Raw genomic sequence first — 16,933 nt, 5'->3', positions numbered from 1 at the left:
ATACTTTTGTAAGTTCTAGTGGTGACGCATTTTTATTTCCACATACTGTTGGGCTGTTGTGAAACAATTGTTTTTGGCAATGCACCTTTGTCAATGTTTCAGAAAGTAGTGCACTGCTTATATAGGAATTATTGCCCAACATAATTTTTATAAAGTCATGACCAGTTTTCAGAACAAATCCTTTTTTTTCCAATGGAATATTTTTGTAATATTAAAATGAACCTACCATTTTTTATGACAGTACTAATATGGCAGGTGTCTTGTTCCAAAGATTATTTGAATCACCTTGATGCCAAAACGGAGGCACACCATCTGGTAGGCGGTAGCTGTTCAAGCCTAGCCTCAAGTCAAGTCCAACCATATCACTCACTAGTTGGGCACGGCAGTGTATTTTTCATCAGTAGATAGATAATCAAACAGCCAGAGACAGGCCTATCTGCCCGGATTACTTTTCATCGGACCTCGCCTCACGGCCTCTCTCAATCGGCTTTTATACCAGTCCAAAATATCCTGTGTTTACGTGGACACAGTTTGTTTTTGATGCTACATTATTAGCGGTCCACAATAATATAGAAATTTTCACGTATATAATACATGGACGGTACGAGAGCCCAGCTCTTGATGGCATACGCCAGTCCGCGTATACCATTCCACGCACCATACGACGATCGATGCAGCGTCGGATGGAATATCGTCTTCGTCTTCTTCCTCCGGCGACTCCATGAAAGTGCTAGTCTCCGGCCGTACGTGGAGCTGTGTCTCGCCTCATGGGGCCCATGGTGAGAGATACGCCAATACAGATCACCTATAAGAAGAGACTCTCCATGGAGTTCCAGCGGCACAAAACCAAGAACCTACTCCAGCTGCCATGCGACTAGCCGCCATGGAGACCTCCCCTCATCTAAAGCTCTTCACGCTTGCCCTGCTACTAGCCTCGATTCCCCACGGCATGGCGGCTCCACCCCCATCCCTCCTGGAAGAACAGGCAGGCGCCCTCCTTGCCTGGAAAGCCACCATACAGAGCCCCCCAGCCCAGCTCCAATCCTGGGGAAACACCACAACACGGCCATGCGGCTGGTACGGCATCAAGTGCGGCAAGCATCCAGCGAGGAACCAGGAGGTGGTGATCACTAAGATCTCTCTCCGGGGGCTGCAGCTGAGAGGGAGGCCAGAGACCCTCAACTTCACCGCGTTGAGTACTCTCACGAGTATCCAGCTCTCCAACAATCAGATAAGGGGCCCCTTTCCACCCGCTTTAGCATCATCCTTGCCAAACCTGCAGCACCTAATACTCCTGGGGAATAAAATCTCCGGTGAAATACCGACGCAAATAAAACACCTAGGAGGTCTTGTGACGTTGGATTTGTCATACAATCAATTATTTGGTCGCATACCCAGAGAACTAGGCTACCTAGAGAATCTCGTGTGGGTAGATTTTGGCACCAACAAACTCACAGGCCCTATTCCAGGAAATCTGGGGAATGTGATTAAACTCACTTTCTTGCACCTTCATGGTAATCAGTTATCCGGATATCTTCCTCGAGAATTAGGTTGCCTGGTGAATCTAAAACACTTGGCCCTTAACACCAACAAACTCATGGGTCCCATTCCCGATACCTATGGGAGTTTGATTAACCTCACTATGTTGGTTTTATGGGATAACCAACTCTCAGGGCGTATTCCGCAAACAGTAGGTTACCTGGTGAATTTGCGATCGTTGGAACTTGATAATAACAAACTCACGGGTTCCATCCCCAATACCTTTGGAAATTTGACCAAGCTCAACACTTTGTACCTATTTGATAACCAACTCTCTGGGGGCATTCCTCGAGAACTAGCTTCCCTGGTGAATCTAAGGGATTTGGAAGTTAACAATAACAAACTCACGGGTTATATCCCTGGTAATTTTGGAAACTTGACAAAGCTCAACATCTTGTACCTATATGATAACCAATTCTCTGGGGGCATTCCTCGAGAAGTGCGCTCCCTCGCGAATCTAAGGGATTTGAGTCTTAGCAAAAACGGACTCGTGGGTTCCATCCCCAATACCTTTGGAAATTTAACCAAGCTCAAGACCTTGTACCTTTACGGTAACCAACTCTCCGGAGGCATTCCTCGAGAACTAGGTTCCTTGGTAAATCTAAGGGATTTGGATCTTAGCAATAACAAACTCACGGGTTCCATCCCCGATACCTTCGGAAATTTAACCGAGCTCAGTACCTTGTACCTCTTTGATAACCAACTCTCCGGACATGTTCCTCGAGAACTAGGTTCGCTTGTGAGTCTAGAAGACTTGGAACTTTCCAACAACACAATCATGGGCCCCATCCCCAATACCTTTGGAAATTTGACCAGGCTCACTACCTTGTACCTCGGCGATAATCAGTTCTGCGGACATGTTCCAGAGGAAATTGGCACCTTAATGGATCTCAAATATCTACAACTTGATGGTAACAATCTCTCTGGTCCATTGCCACCTGAGTTGTGTGCTGGAGGCATGCTCAAGAGACTAACCGCATTTGGCAACAATCTCAAGGGACCTCTACCATTAAGTTTACTAAACTGCAAAAGCCTAGTTAGAGTTCGCCTTGAAAGTAATCAAATAGAAGAAGATATTTCTGAGATGGGAGTTTATCCAAATCTGGTCTACATGGATATGAGCTCAAATAAATTGTTTGGTCAATTATCTTATCACTGGGGAGGATGTCATAATCTTACAATGCTAAGAATCTCAAACAACAACCTTACCGGGGAAATACCGACAAGTTTGGGGCAACTATCTCAACTAGGGATACTTGATCTTTCGTCAAACAAGCTTGAAGGAGAGATTCCAAGTGCCCTAGGCAATCTAAGAGAATTGTTCAACCTGAGCCTCGCGGAAAATTTGTTCCATGGTAGCATTCCACGGGAAATTGGAGCAATGTCGAGTCTGGAATTACTGGATTTGTCATCAAATAACCTTAATGGTTTGGCGCAAGACTCAATCAAGAATTGTTTGAGGCTTCGCCTTTTGAAGTTGAATAACAATAACTTCAAAGGAAACATCCCCGCCGAGCTAGGGTTATTGCGCAACCTACATGACCTGTTGGATTTAAGTGAAAATTCATTTACCGGAGCAATACCAAGCCAACTTAGTGGTTTGGTCATGCTAGATACTCTTAATCTGTCACACAATGAACTTAATGGCTCCATCCCGTCATCATTTCAAAATATGAGAAGCTTGACAACCATTGATCTATCTTACAATGAATTGGAGGGGCCGGTACCGGATAGTAAGGTCTTCCAAGGAGCTTCAATCCAGCAGTTCATGCATAATAAGATGTTATGTGATGTGGTGAAAGGATTGCCCCCTTGTAGTAGTGCAATTCAGAGCAGAGGGGATAGGGAGGGATACAAAATACTTGTATTAGCCACCATTCCTGCCCTTATATCTCTTGTTGTTGTTGCGGTGCTATTGATGTTCTGTCATGAAAGGAAGAAACCCAAGGAAACGAACACTGATAAAGTAACACAAGCAATTACCTTCTCTATTTGGAGTGTTGATGGGGCAAATGTTTTCAAGCAAATCATTGAAGCAACCAACAATTTTAGTGAGATGCACTGCATAGGAATTGGGGGATATGGATCTGTCTACAAAGCTAAACTTGCAACACGTGAAATATTTGCAGTGAAGAAGATACATATGATAGAAGATGAGTGTTGCTTGAATGAGACGGTATTCAATCGTGAAATCGAGTCACTGATGAAGATTCGTCATCGAAACATCATAAAATTGTTTGGGTATTGTTCGTCTAGCCAAGGTAGGTTCCTTATCTATGAATACATGGAGGGAGGAGACCTGGCAAAAACACTGAAGGACGATAAAAGGGCAATTGAATTGGACTGGAGAAGGCGTATACATATTATGTTGGATGTGGTTCATGCATTGGCATACATGCATCATGATTGCTCATCACCAATAGTCCATCGAGATATAATGAGCAACAACATTTTGCTTGATCTAGAATTTAGAGCATGCATATCTGACTTCGGTACGGCTAAAGTTCTCAATATTTACGGCCGAAATCACACAAGGCTTGCTGGGACGAAAGGCTATCTTGCCCCAGGTAAAGAAAAATAACAGCTTAACTACTAGTTAATTTTGTGGTCTTGACAATAAATATGTACACAGATGTCGAGTTTGATGTAATCTAATAACCGACACTACTTGTTTTTTTTCTATAAATTGCAGAGCTAGCATATACAGAAAATGTGACGGAGAAATGTGATGTATACAGCTTCGGAGTGCTTGTTTTGGAGCTATTTATGGGATCTCATCCAGGCGATTTTCTCTCGTCCCTCTCGTTGGCCAACAAGATCAATGTTGTGTGCCTACAGGATTTGCTGGACCCCAGGCTCACGATCCCTAATGCTGAAACTGCTAGAGGAATATATTGCATGCTTAGTGTCGCAGCTCAGTGTCTGGAGCCACGTCCATCACACAGGCCAACAGCACGACAAGCCAGTGATGAGCTATCTACGATTAAAGCTCGTGGAGATCATGTTGATTATTTGCATGCTGGTATTACCTTTCACTAGTAGAAAAAGAGGCTTCCATACGCCTCCATTAGTCCCCAAAATAATCGAACCGCGATTAAAGGGGTCTTTAGTCGCGGTTCGGGAGGAGGCCCGCGACCAACTATCTGGGCCCAGCGCGCGCTGGCGGACGGGAGGGGCTTTAGTCCCGGTTGGCCTGGCCAACCGGGACTAAAGGTCCTCAGGCTAAAGGAGGCCTCATTTTCAAACTCTACCCCCCCCCCGGTGGATCGCCTTTTTAGTTTTAGAAAAAACAAAAGAAAATGATGGAAATGTCAAAAAAAAATAAGTTTTCCATGTGATATGTGGTCTAGTTGTTGGGAAAATTAACAAATATGAATTTCGACTTTATTTGCAAAATCTCTCTGGAAATTCTTAAAATGGGCATAACTTTTGCATACGAACTCGGATGAAAAAGTTTTTTATATGAAAAATCATCTACTCGAAAAGTTACATCCGAATTTAACCGGGGGAACCCCGTTAAACATTTTTAGAATCCTCAAAAACCTAACAGAAAAAAAGATACGGGGCTTTTAAGATCTAGAGTGGAAAAAAATTCAAAAAATTTCAAATTGTGGTCAAACTGTGGTCAAACAATGGTCAAAATAATTATTCTAGAATATTAGTGTTACTAAATAATTATTTCATTTTTTTAAATTTTGGTCAAATCTGGTCAAACTGTGGTCAAACAATGGTCAAACTAATTATTCCAGAAATATTAGTGTTACTAAATAATTATTGTTTTTTAAAACAATAGTTTCAAACTCAAACAGTGAAATGTGTCACTTCATGCTCAAGCTAAATTCCTGAGGGTTAATAGAATTGACATCCTACTATTGTCAAGAAAACAACAAGTGCAGACTTGGAAACGAGGGAGAATAGAACCCGGAAGTTAAGCGTGCTCAGGCTGGAGTAGTGAGAGGATGGGTGACCGTCCGGGAAGTTAGATGATTTGGAATGATGAGGGGTGATTAGAGATTAGAGGATAAATTGAGCAGTGATGAGGGGTGGCAGTGATGAGGGGTGGTGATTAGAGATTAGAGGTTAAAATAAATCAGAAATTTGAAAATAAAAAAATAAAAAAAATTCACAAAAAAACCAGGTTTAAACCTACGGAGGAGGCCTTTAGTCCCGGTCAGCCACGAGAACCGGGACTAAAGGACGGGCCTTTAGTCCCGGTCAGCCACAAGAACCGGGACTAAAGCCTTTAGTCGCGGTTCGTAAGAGGCGCGACTAAAGGGGGGTCTTTAGTCGCGCATATTTAGTCCCGGTTGCACAGCCGGGACTAAAGGCCTTTGCGAACCGGGACTAAAGGCCTTTTTTCTACCAGTGTTTCCTGCATTGTAGTGCCTTTATGGCCATGGGCGACGAATCCGAACCATGCGGTTTCTTCTCCACCGACCTATTTGATTCAAAAATTACAAGATTTTAACATGTTGTTTTCTCTGTAACTGGTATATGGAACTAGCGAACCTGTACTGATGCACCATTATAAACCCCTGTGACTTGATTTTAACATTGTACAAAGAGACAATTCACTACTGCGAAATAACGCTGCAATGACGGACCAAAACAAGCTCCACTGACAGGTTTAGCCCGCAGGTGTGCTTCTCTAGTGGTGGATCCATGGGCGGGTGCTTAACTGCTGGTCGCCACACCCAAAGGATGCACAAACACACCACGTTACCTATCCTCTCCTGCGTATCCCTGAACCTAACTACATGCCTAAATTGTTCTATCAAGAATTTCATCCATCCACCGGCCATGGAGCGGGTGTTCCACGAGTGCACGCGCATGGCCGGGCCAAGCTGCATGCTGAGTGCTGACTGTCGCGCATTCCGACAACCTGACCTTCTGTAATCAGGTACCTAATTTTACTGACTCAAACATCATATATACAACTGCATGGTGCTACACCGATTTAGCTACAGTTCAGTCGACTGATCCGACTTTGAGTCGGTCTATTTTCAGGGGGGTGGGGGTGGGGGCTCGCCGAAGAGAAGGAAGAACCAGCGGCAGCGCGGGGGAGGAGGGGGGCTCGCCGGAGAGGCTACCCCAGTATCTATCTTAGGGTTCAGGGTGGGGCACGGTGGTGGGGCGCTGGCGAGGGGATTCGCCGGAGAAAAACTTCGGCACGAGGGGCCTAGAGGGATGGCCGGGTAGAGTAATTAACTTGATGTTTCTTGTGACAGTATATAGTGTAGTTCATCAGAAGTGTAGTGTAGTTATTAACTTGTCAACCAAAATATATGAAATCTCTAATCCATTTCTTTTTTCGATGAACTGGCAATAAATTCATTTTTCAGAGAAACTAAATAGAAAGATTTTTAACTTGACGAGGTGTGCCCATGAGGCCTTCCAATAGTAAGAAGGTAAGGATCTGATTTTGGATATTTACATCTATTGTTATTCAGGTTATGACCATTTTTAAAAGAGGAAGTACCACGTAGTACATCACTAAATCCCTTTGGCTTGTGGCAACACCAAATTTCACATTCAGTAGAATATACATACAGGATAGCACTGTCCTGAGAGGTCAATGTTGTGATTTTCCCAGCACAGCCCCCATAAATGCATGCCCGTTGCACACACTCATGGGCACTCAGCTCACTAACGAAGCTAGCTAGGCATAGTAATGGGGGATCTCACAGACAAACACCAATCCACCATGAAGTCCACCAGCACTGGCCCAAGACATCTCACGAGGAAGGTGCTCTACCCAAGGTTTTGGTTACCGGTTGAAATTTCGAGATTTCCCATGGTTACCGCGTATTTCTGTGCCCCTCGATAAATCCCCATACCGAACAAAAAATACCAATTTGTTTTGAATTTTTTCTAATTTAAACGCTCGGTTTATAGTAAAGTACGTAGGATCTAATTTGGTAGCAACATAGTTCCTGTTTTGAGAGGTCTCTAGTTCGAATCTTCATTCATTCACTTATTTGAATTCAAAATTCAACCATAAAATTCGTTTGAAATATTCTCGATATTTCTCGGTAACCGTGGTAACCATGTTTACCAGTACCCCTCGGTAAAATTGTCTCATTCGGTAACCAAAACATTGGCTCTACCTCGCCCCTCCTGTCCTGCTCACCGTCTTCTTCTACCTCCACCTGGAGACCCTCACCCTCTTCTTCACCGTGCAATGCGCCAGCCGGCTCGGCAATGGCGTCGACGACTGCCTCCGTGCGTCGGCCACCTTCCTCCCGCTCAAGGACACCCGTGAGAGGGCGCCGACACATGGTTCATCAGCACCCTGAACGACACCTCCGAGCCTCCGGGCGAGGCGAGGAACCTTCAGTTTCCGTCCGCCGCCTCCGCGGGACGCCTCCTCTGCCTAGCGGCCCCCTCGCGCCGCGACGGCACCAAGAACGCCTACGCGCTGGCGTGGCCAGGCGCGCTCCCCCGCGGCGCGGAGCTCCGGCCAGGCCTTGCTCTCTTGTCCGAGACCTTCTACGACCACTCGAATTCGAATATGTGGCACGGGCTCACAGCGCTAGTCCCGCTGGTGTCATGGCACGCGAGGCGCGGGTGCCGTCCCGCCCCGGCGAGGTGGGCCCTCTTCCACCATGGCGAGGTTAGGTCCGGGATGAGCGGTTGGCTGATGTCGCTAGTCGAGGCGGCTACCGGCGCGCCGGTGGCCGTGGAGGAGTTTGGCCCCGTCCCGGTGTGCTTCGAGGAGGCCGTGGTGTTCAGGAGAAACCTGGCCGGTATGAGCACGGAGAGGCTCCTAGAGGCGTTCGACTTCATCCGGTGCAAAGTGTGGCATCGTCGAAGCATCCGGAGCCGGCGACGAAGTTACAAACCTACGCGTCACCATTCTCTTCCGCACGGGCGGCCGGTCCTTCAAGGACGAGGCAGGCGTCGAGCGGGTGTTCCACAAGGAGTGCACACGCGTGGCCGGGCCTGACCTTCTGCGATCAGGTACCTAATTTTACCGACTCAAACACCGCATATACAACCGCATGCATGGTTTTCTGATCGCTTGTTCATTTGGTATGGTGAAAACGAAGGTGCGGCTGCTGAGCAGGACGGACGTGTTCATCTCGGCGCACGGGGCCATGCATAGTGCCATGCATGCATGGTTTTCTGATCTCTTCTTAATTTGGTATGGTGAGAAGGCGAGGTTACTGAGCAGAACGGACGTGTTCATCTCGGCGCATGGGGCGCAGATGACGAACCTGGTGTTCATGGACCAGAACAGCAGCATCATGGAGTTCTACCCGATGGGATGGAGGCGGCGGGCAGCGGGTGGGCAGTTCGTGTACCGGTGGATGGCGAGCCGCGCGGGGATGCGGCACGAGGGCTCGTGGTGGGACCCCACCGGCGACCCCATCGGTGAAGGCGCGACGAGGGCAAGAAGCGGGAACTAATTGCAAATGCAACTAGCCTGCTCTCCCTCTGTTGTTGTGCTAATTAAGGACAGGAAGAGTGGAAATAACAAAATGTGCACAGCTAGTAAAACAGCTAGCCAGGCACAAATTAACATCAGCGACGTCAAAATGTATGATAAATTTGTTAGTACGAGATCGAGCCTGGTTAATTAAAGGAGTAATTAACCAGGGGCATGCATGATAACCCAAAAGAATACAAAGCTCAAGCAATTGCGATGAGCTTCACTCCCTAAATCCTTCAGATGTATGGCATATTCATCCATCCATGGTCCAGATCTGGGCTGAATCACTGAGTCTTCTAGATGTATCAAGAATTTCATCCATCCACCGACAGGAACAACATATAAACGGTGTCTGCAGGTGTATCTTTTAGATGTTCTATTCTAGACCATGACTGATTCAACTACTTTAATCCAAAAGTACAAGCCAACATTAGTGCCAATCTCGGCTAGAACCGTATTAGGCTTAATGTATATTATCTAACTACTAATAGATGTGCCTGATTGCTTTCTGTTAGTTGATTCGGTATTAAGATGCCGATCACCGTATGTTCTTCGTGACCACCTTCCGGCTAGTGCGAATCGCCCCGTTTATCCCAAAAATCGTGTTTCGTTGACGATCAATGTAAAGTCCTAATCAAAGTTTCCATGGCTCGGTTCATGAATCATGAAATAATGCAGGTAATTTCTTTCAAATGGTGCTCACACTGAATAATACTTTAAAATTTGGCCCCATTTTACGAATCCCCAATCTCTGAAGGATAACACAAAGAATCGTGTACTCCAACAACAAGGATAACACAAACCAATCAAGGAGAAAAGGGAACACGCCGGGCCGGAACGTCTGGTTCCTGGGTGTATATATACACCGTATTTGCAAAATAAAATTAGTGAATACGAAAAGAGTCAAAACTTTTTTAAAAATTAACTTGACTTTTTGTTTGTATTCGTATAAAAAGTATGGCCAAGGGAAAAAAATCCATCGCACTGTTCATGAAAAAAAAAGTCAACACCATATGGAGGTTACAGTTCACACTTTTTGTCCTTGAGATTTTGTTGTTTGTTTTGCCACGAAGTCGTCGGGAATTTTTCTTTGCGGAAGCTTTTGATAGGAGTGCAATGGAAGGTCGAGTATTTTAAAAAAAGTTTTTGACTTCTTTTGAAACTACCGTTTTATCGTATCAAGTGTATATAAACCATGGGAGCCGAACGATGTTCCCCGAACACGCTGCCAATCCATATTAATTGTCACTGGCTTAGTGCAACTTAGACTTTTGCTTGCTCTCGACAATCGGTACTAGCCACTTGAAGCAATTTTAAATTTATAATCATGATAAATAAAGAAGAAAAAGGAAGGTAGGAAGCTGCCGGGTAATTCCTGGGCCGCGGGAGGCGCCACATGTCGCAAATTGGGCGGGGACTCGTCTCGCCTTCCTCCTCCACGATGACGGGACAACCAGACAGAGAAAGAAAACAAACAGAGCCAATAGAAAAATCGTCCTTCTATCAATCAATCGCGTGGAGGAAAAGAGAAGACGAAGGAAGAAGGAACCGACGAGAAGCTAAGGTCCTCTCCGGTCGGTTGATTCCTTCCCCAAGCCACCACCACCTACCTCGCAGCCGTCCATCGCCGGTACGGTGCGCGTCTCCGTCCCTCACCCTATCCTTACTTGCTTCCCCTCCGCTCCGCTCGGAGAGGAACCGACCCAACCGAATCGAATCCAACGGAGGGGTGACTGTCTATAGAGAGATAGATAGATGGAAGAATCCCCAAATCGAATCCATCCAATTCTTTATTATAGTTATTTACATTTGCTTTATATAAACTTGACCAAACATAAAGGAATTTGACTTGTCAAAAAAGTGGATACATCTTACTTTCAGGGATGGAAAATATATGCGCACAATACCGCAAATAGAATGAATCACACTGTCAACATGAAACTTGCGTGGAACCGAACACTCGAGAGAGAAATAGAACACGAGAGAAACCAATCAAAGAGAAAGAGAACGCGCCGCTGCTATTATTGTGCGAGAATGCGTAATCCGTGTACTAAATCATACGTAACCTGCCTAAAACTAATTCTCTGGGGCCCTTGATCTTCACTGGCCTCCCACCCTTTCGATCCAACCCCAAAGTCTCCACCGCAAAGGCCGCAAGTTTTTTGAGGAGGATGCCCTTGGGCGCGCTTTATTAAAATTCAAATGACAGTTACATCAAATAAAATGCCTGGAAGAACGAAGCTTGGTACGTCTAGCTAAATTATGCGCTGCCCGGTTTGCACCCCTAGGACAGTGGGTGAGACTCACTGCGCCTATAAAATAAGCCATTCGTAAGCAATCAGTCAAAATGGCTGTGCAGGGTGTCCACACTTGGATAATTCTATGAAAATGTTAACGCCCACACGTGTGGGCCTTTGCAACTTGGGCTGAACGCGTCTGGAGCCGTCGGATGTATTTGCTCGAATCTTGGAGCAAGGAGGAGGGAGGACGCGTGCCACGTCATGTGTTGTCGCTGTGCGGCAGTTTCTCGACTCGCCCGAACGGTGGACCCACGGCGGATTGGGCGACGGTTGTCACCCTTGTCGTGCGGGCGGTTGCCACATCGCCCGAACGCCCACGAACGCCATGCCCGCACCCTCTTTTCTCCACATCGCGGCAGTTCACTGCGCCCCCCTGTCTTCCTCCTCTCTCTCTCTCGCATTGCGCTTCGGCGGCGGCGGCGAGGCGATTTCGCGGCGATTCATCGGCGAGACGGCGGCGGCGCTCGCGGAGTCGTCGTACAGGCGGCTGCGCTTGAGTAGGCATTGAAGAGTCGCCGGAGACCACAGGAGATGAGGTAATGTGCTCGAAATCGTCTCCACTCCCCCTCAATATCTATTTTTGCGTCTCAAATCGACGGCGATTCCATGGCGATCTTCGTTTCTATTTGGTGGGGATTCTGCAGGAGTCGCCGGTGGGACGTAGGGGCGGCTCGTTGGTCACCGCACTAGACCATTTGGTTGGTTCATTTAGTCGCCTTGCGGATTCATGCTCTGCTTTGAATCGCAGAGTTCATTCCCCTTCTGGATTTCATCCATTTCTATGGTTGCCAAGCAATGGTTGGCACTACCCCTTGTTTTGTGAAACCAGAGCAGTGATGCAGTGAATCACTGTGTTCTCGTCTTTTGGTCGTCTTATTTTGATGCAGTGAAGGTCTAGAACACAGCGTGAACCCTAGATTCATTTTATGTAGATTCTAGTTTCTTTTGATTTTGAACTAGGTTTTGATTACAGTGTTTGTGTGTGCTAATCATAATTAGTTGCCTATGCCGTATACCCAAACATGGCAACTACATATGTTGATTGTGCTTGAAGTTGTCGTACCCTTCACACATTCAGATGGCAACTCTAATGTTCCCCATAAACACTAGTTGCCCTGTCTCTGTGTGTACTGGTGGCAAGTCAATCTTTGTTCCAAGTTAAATTAGTTGCCATGGTGTCTGTAGGCATACGTCAACTTGATATTCGAGCGTGTCTGTTTACTTTGCTGCCATTCTGTTTTCCTAACAGATGGCAACTCAATAGGTGATTTTAGTACATTAGCTGCCATGGCGTTTGTCAGGACATGGCAAACAATAAAAGATACCCACCCTTTTGTGGTTGCCATTCTGTTTTTTGTAACATATGGCAACTATGTAGTTCATTTTCATTTTAAACTAATGTGGTGTTCGTCGACACATGGCAACTGGTATCTGAACATTGCCATCACTATATGTTTGCCGTTCTGTTTACCTACCAGAATGGCAACTGCATGTTTGTGTGTGTGTGTACTGGTGGCAAGTCAATCTTTGTCCCAAGTTAAATTAGTTGCCATGGTGTTTGTCATCATACGACAACATGATATTTGAGTGTGTCTGTTTAATTTGTTGCCATTCTGGTTCCCTAACAGATGGCAACTCAATATCTGATTACAGTACATTAGTTGCCATGGGGTTTGTCGGCAAATAATAACATATCCCCACCTTTGTGGTTTGCCATTCTGTTTTTGTAACATACGACATCTATGCAGTTCATTTTTGCAAATGTTCATACTTAAGCCTTGTTTGTCATCTTTTGAACCATGGCAATTTTCACTGCGATGATGAAAATTATCAATTTGCCAGACCTTTTGCTGGTGCTCACGGGAAATGTACCCTGTTTTATGAGTACCTACTAATGTGTATTTGCCGTCTGTTACAGCATAATGGTTCGCATCTGTCAGGACGACGATGACGATGACTTTGTGGACCCACCCCCACGGAACGTTGTGGCTGGTGCCAATAAACCTGCGAAGGAGGTTGGTTTTTCTTTGCTTTGCCAAATAATTGCATCTCCAACCCACATAGGGTGGTTGACCAGATCTTGTAGCGCCCCTCCTGGGTGATCTGAGGTGTACGTAGCACAAGCATTTTTCGTTGTTTGTGTCTAAAGTTAAACCTCCTGCATGGCAATTGTAGCTGTTATTTCATCATGGCAAATGTAGCTATGCTTGCATGGGAACTGCAAGTAAGCAGTTATGGCAACTACACATTTCATCAGTAATGGAGACTGCAGTTGCCACATAATGGCAGTATCCCTGCAAATATGATGGCAACTGCAGTTATCACAACATGGCAACTGTAATTATGCATACATGGCAAGTTCTTATAACCAGTGATGGCAACTGAAACACGATCAATGATGGAAACTGCAGTTGCCACATGACGGCAAGAGCAGTGAAACATGATGGCAAATGTAGGTACCACGGCATGGCAAATGTAGGTACCACAGCATGGCAAATGTAGGTACCACATCATGGCAATTGAATTTGCCATAGCTTGGCAACTGCTATACCATCACCACATGGCAGTTCATTCTGAATACACAAGTTATTTTTGTCCCTTGACCATTCATGGCAGTTGTTGTTGCCTTGGGATGGCAAATGCATTCATTAACCATTTACTTTCTCTATTTTTATTCTCACCTGCATAATACGTTGATGGCAGGTCTCCTATTGTTAGCTGTTGCCATGCGTTACACACAGTTGCTACAAATGTCATTTTGTAGTAAGTTTCCCTGTTTCATAATATGTCTTTTCTTCATAATTTACCTTGATCTCTTTTCGTCCCGATGCTGTTGTCCTGATTGTGAGGCACTCGCATTTACTCCCGGCGCAGTTTTTGCCATGGGACCTCTGATGGCAAACTATAATTCCCTGCAAATGTGTAGAACGAACATCATACGTTTGCCATTATTTTGTCTTCAAACATGGCAAACTATCCTTTTTGCTCAATACGGAAACGCCCGCATGTCTCGGTATTCTTGCAGTAGAGGTAGCAATGGCCCCCATGAAATGAGGTTGTTGTACGCATCCCATGGCGTCGATTGCGGCTGTCTGAAAAACCAAGGATTTGAACCTTCGCCTAGTTCCATCCTTCCTTTTTGTTAGTCCCCAAAACCTAGATGCATAACGAACAGACACCTATTGTGTTAGTTTGCATTCTACCTTGCATATCCTATCTTCAATGAGCATCACAAAAAATGTAGCATCTGATTTTCACATGTCAAACTGATTTTGGGTGGCAATTGGATGCCTGATGGCAAATTCATCTAGACTAATGAGGCAAATACTGTTGGAACCACATGGCAAATCTTGTGGTCCAAGGCGGCAACTATTTTTTCCCCATTCAGATACATGTCCAGTGTTTCTCCCAGAGCAATCCACTTGAATTTCACTAGTTGGCAACTACTGTGTTGGAACCACATTGAAGATTAGGTGATGCAAAACGGCAACTAATTTTCCCATCTCTCCCATATCTACCAACACACCCAACTGCCATACATCCCAGCAGATCTGGGAGAATTCTGGATGAATCCGGGTGGCAATTCTGGCTTTTAGAGACAGCAGTCACCCCTTCAATCTCAATTCGTGCGTTAGGCATGGCAATTCGCCAGATCCCAAATTTTCAAACCTACTGAGATGCGGGATGAGAGTGTAGGGACGACAGAGTGAGGGCGACAACTGCGGGACGCACATGAAGGAAATATGCCCTAGAGGCAATAATAAAGTATTATATATTTCCTTATATCATGATAAATGTTTATTATTCATGCTAGAATTGTATTAACCGGAAACATAATACATGTGTGAATACATAGACAAACAGAGTGTCACTAGTATGCCTCTACTTGACTAGCTTGTTAATCAAAGATGGTTATGTTTCCTAGCCATAGACATGAGTTGTCATTTGATTAACGAGATCACCTCATTAGGAGAATGACGTGATTGACTTGACCCATTCCGTTAGCTTAGCACTCGATCGTTTAGTATGTTGCTATTGCTTTCTTCATGACTTATACATGTTCCTATGACTATGAGATTATGCAACTCCCGTTTACCGGAGGAACACTTTGTGTGCTACCAAATGTCACAACGTAAATGGGTGATTATAAAGGTGCTCTACAGGTGTCTCCAAAGGTACTTGTTGGGTTGGCGTATTTCGAGATTAGGATTTGTCACTCCAATTGTCGGAGAGGTATCTTTGGGCCCACTCGGTAATGCACATCACTATAAGCCTTGCAAGCATTGTGACTAATGAGTTAGTTGCGGGATGATGTGTTACGGAACGAGTAAAGAGACTTGCCGGTAACGAGATTGAACTAGGTATCGAGATACCGACGATCAAATCTCGGGCAAGTAACATACCGGTGACAAAGGGAACAACGTATGTTGTTATGCGGTCTGACCGATAAAGATCTTCGTAGAATATGTGGGAGCCAATATGGGCATCCAGGTCCCGCTATTGGTTATTGACCGGAGACGTGTCTCGGTCATGTCTACATAGTTCTCGAACCCGTAGGGTCCGCACGCTTAACGTTACGATGACAGTTTTATTATGAGTTTATGTATGTTGACGTACCGAAGGAGTTCGGAGTCCCGGATGAGATCGGGGACATGACGAGGAGTCTCGAAATGGCCGAGACGTAAAGATCGATATATTGGACGACTATATTCGGACCTCGGAAAGGTTCCGAGTGATTCGGGTATTTTTCGAAGTACCGGAGAGTTACGGGAATACGTATTGGGCCTTATTGGGCCATACGGGAAAGAAGGAAAAGGGCCTCAAGGGTGGCCGCACCCCTCCCCTTGTCTGGTCCGAATTGGACTAGGGAAGGGGGCGCCCCCTTCCTTCCTTCTCTTTTTCCCTTCCTCTTTTCCTATTCCATATGGGAGGTGGAATCCTACTAGGACTAGGGAGTCCTAGTAGGACTCCACACTTGGTGCGCCCCCTCCTAGGGCCGGCCTCCTCCTTCCTTGCTCCTTTATATACGGGGGCAGGGGGCACCCCATGGACACAACAATTGATCCTTGAGATCTCTTAGCCCTGTGCGGTGCCCCCCTCCATCATATTACACCTCGATAATACCGTCGCGGAGCTTAGGCGAAGCCCTGCGTCGGTGGAACATCATCATCGTCACCACGCCGTCGTGCTGACGAAACTCTCCCTCAACACTCGGCTGGATCGGAGTTCGAGGGACGTCATCGAGCTGAACGTGTGTAGAACTCGGAGGTGCTGTGCGTTCGGTACTTGATCGGTCGGATCGTGAAGACGTACGACTACATCAACCGCGTTGTGATAACGCTTCCGCTATCGGTCTACGAGGGTACGTGGACAACACTCTCCCCTCTCATTGCTATGCATCACCATGATCTTGCGTGTGCGTAGGAATTTTTTTGAAATTACTACGTTCCCCAACAGTACATACAAAAAACGGGTTCGTTGACGTGTTCTTGGTCTACGATTTTGGCGTAGCCGACCTTGTTGCCATGGCGATTTGGGTGCAGATCGGCGGAGGTGAACGAGACGAGCAAGGGCAGAGGTAGACGAAGGAGTTGGAGGAGGGGTTAGGGGAGTTTTACGGGCAGGCGTTTTTGGGGCAGTTGACAACGTGCGGGCTTTGGCA

The 16,933-nt window shown here is 46.0% G+C and overlaps 1 protein-coding gene and 1 pseudogene across 1 annotated transcript; both read left to right on the top strand.

Moving 5' to 3' along the window:
* The first annotated feature begins 846 nt into the window (after positions 1 to 846).
* On the top strand, positions 847 to 6,536 carry LOC109761788 (uncharacterized). Its single transcript, XM_045227296.2, has 2 exons — positions 847 to 4,106; positions 4,232 to 6,536. Exons 1-2 carry the CDS (start codon positions 869 to 871, stop codon positions 4,576 to 4,578), a joined length of 3,585 nt encoding a protein of 1,194 aa, XP_045083231.1. The 5' UTR covers positions 847 to 868; the 3' UTR covers positions 4,579 to 6,536.
* Positions 6,537 to 7,628: 1,092 nt separating this feature from the next.
* Positions 7,629 to 8,781, top strand: LOC109761789 (uncharacterized; annotated as a pseudogene).
* The last annotated feature ends 8,152 nt before the right edge of the window (positions 8,782 to 16,933 follow it).

This window comes from Aegilops tauschii, chromosome 4 (genome assembly GCF_002575655.3).
Source record: "Aegilops tauschii subsp. strangulata cultivar AL8/78 chromosome 4, Aet v6.0, whole genome shotgun sequence".
In the NCBI taxonomy this organism is placed as follows: Eukaryota; Viridiplantae; Streptophyta; class Magnoliopsida; order Poales; family Poaceae; genus Aegilops; species Aegilops tauschii.
The sequence above is the reverse complement of the archived record's forward strand: the minus strand, read 5'-3'. Positions and strand labels throughout refer to the sequence as shown.

What these genes read in the sequence shown, in the direction of transcription:
- LOC109761788 (XM_045227296.2), top strand. Translation starts at nt 869, where the DNA reads ATGCGACTAGCCGCCATGGAGACCTCCCCTCATCTAAAGCTCTTCACG. An exon ending in GAAAGGCTATCTTGCCCCAG is followed by an intron (nt 4,107 to 4,231) that starts GTAAAGAAAAAT and finishes TATAAATTGCAG; the next exon opens with AGCTAGCATATACAGAAAAT.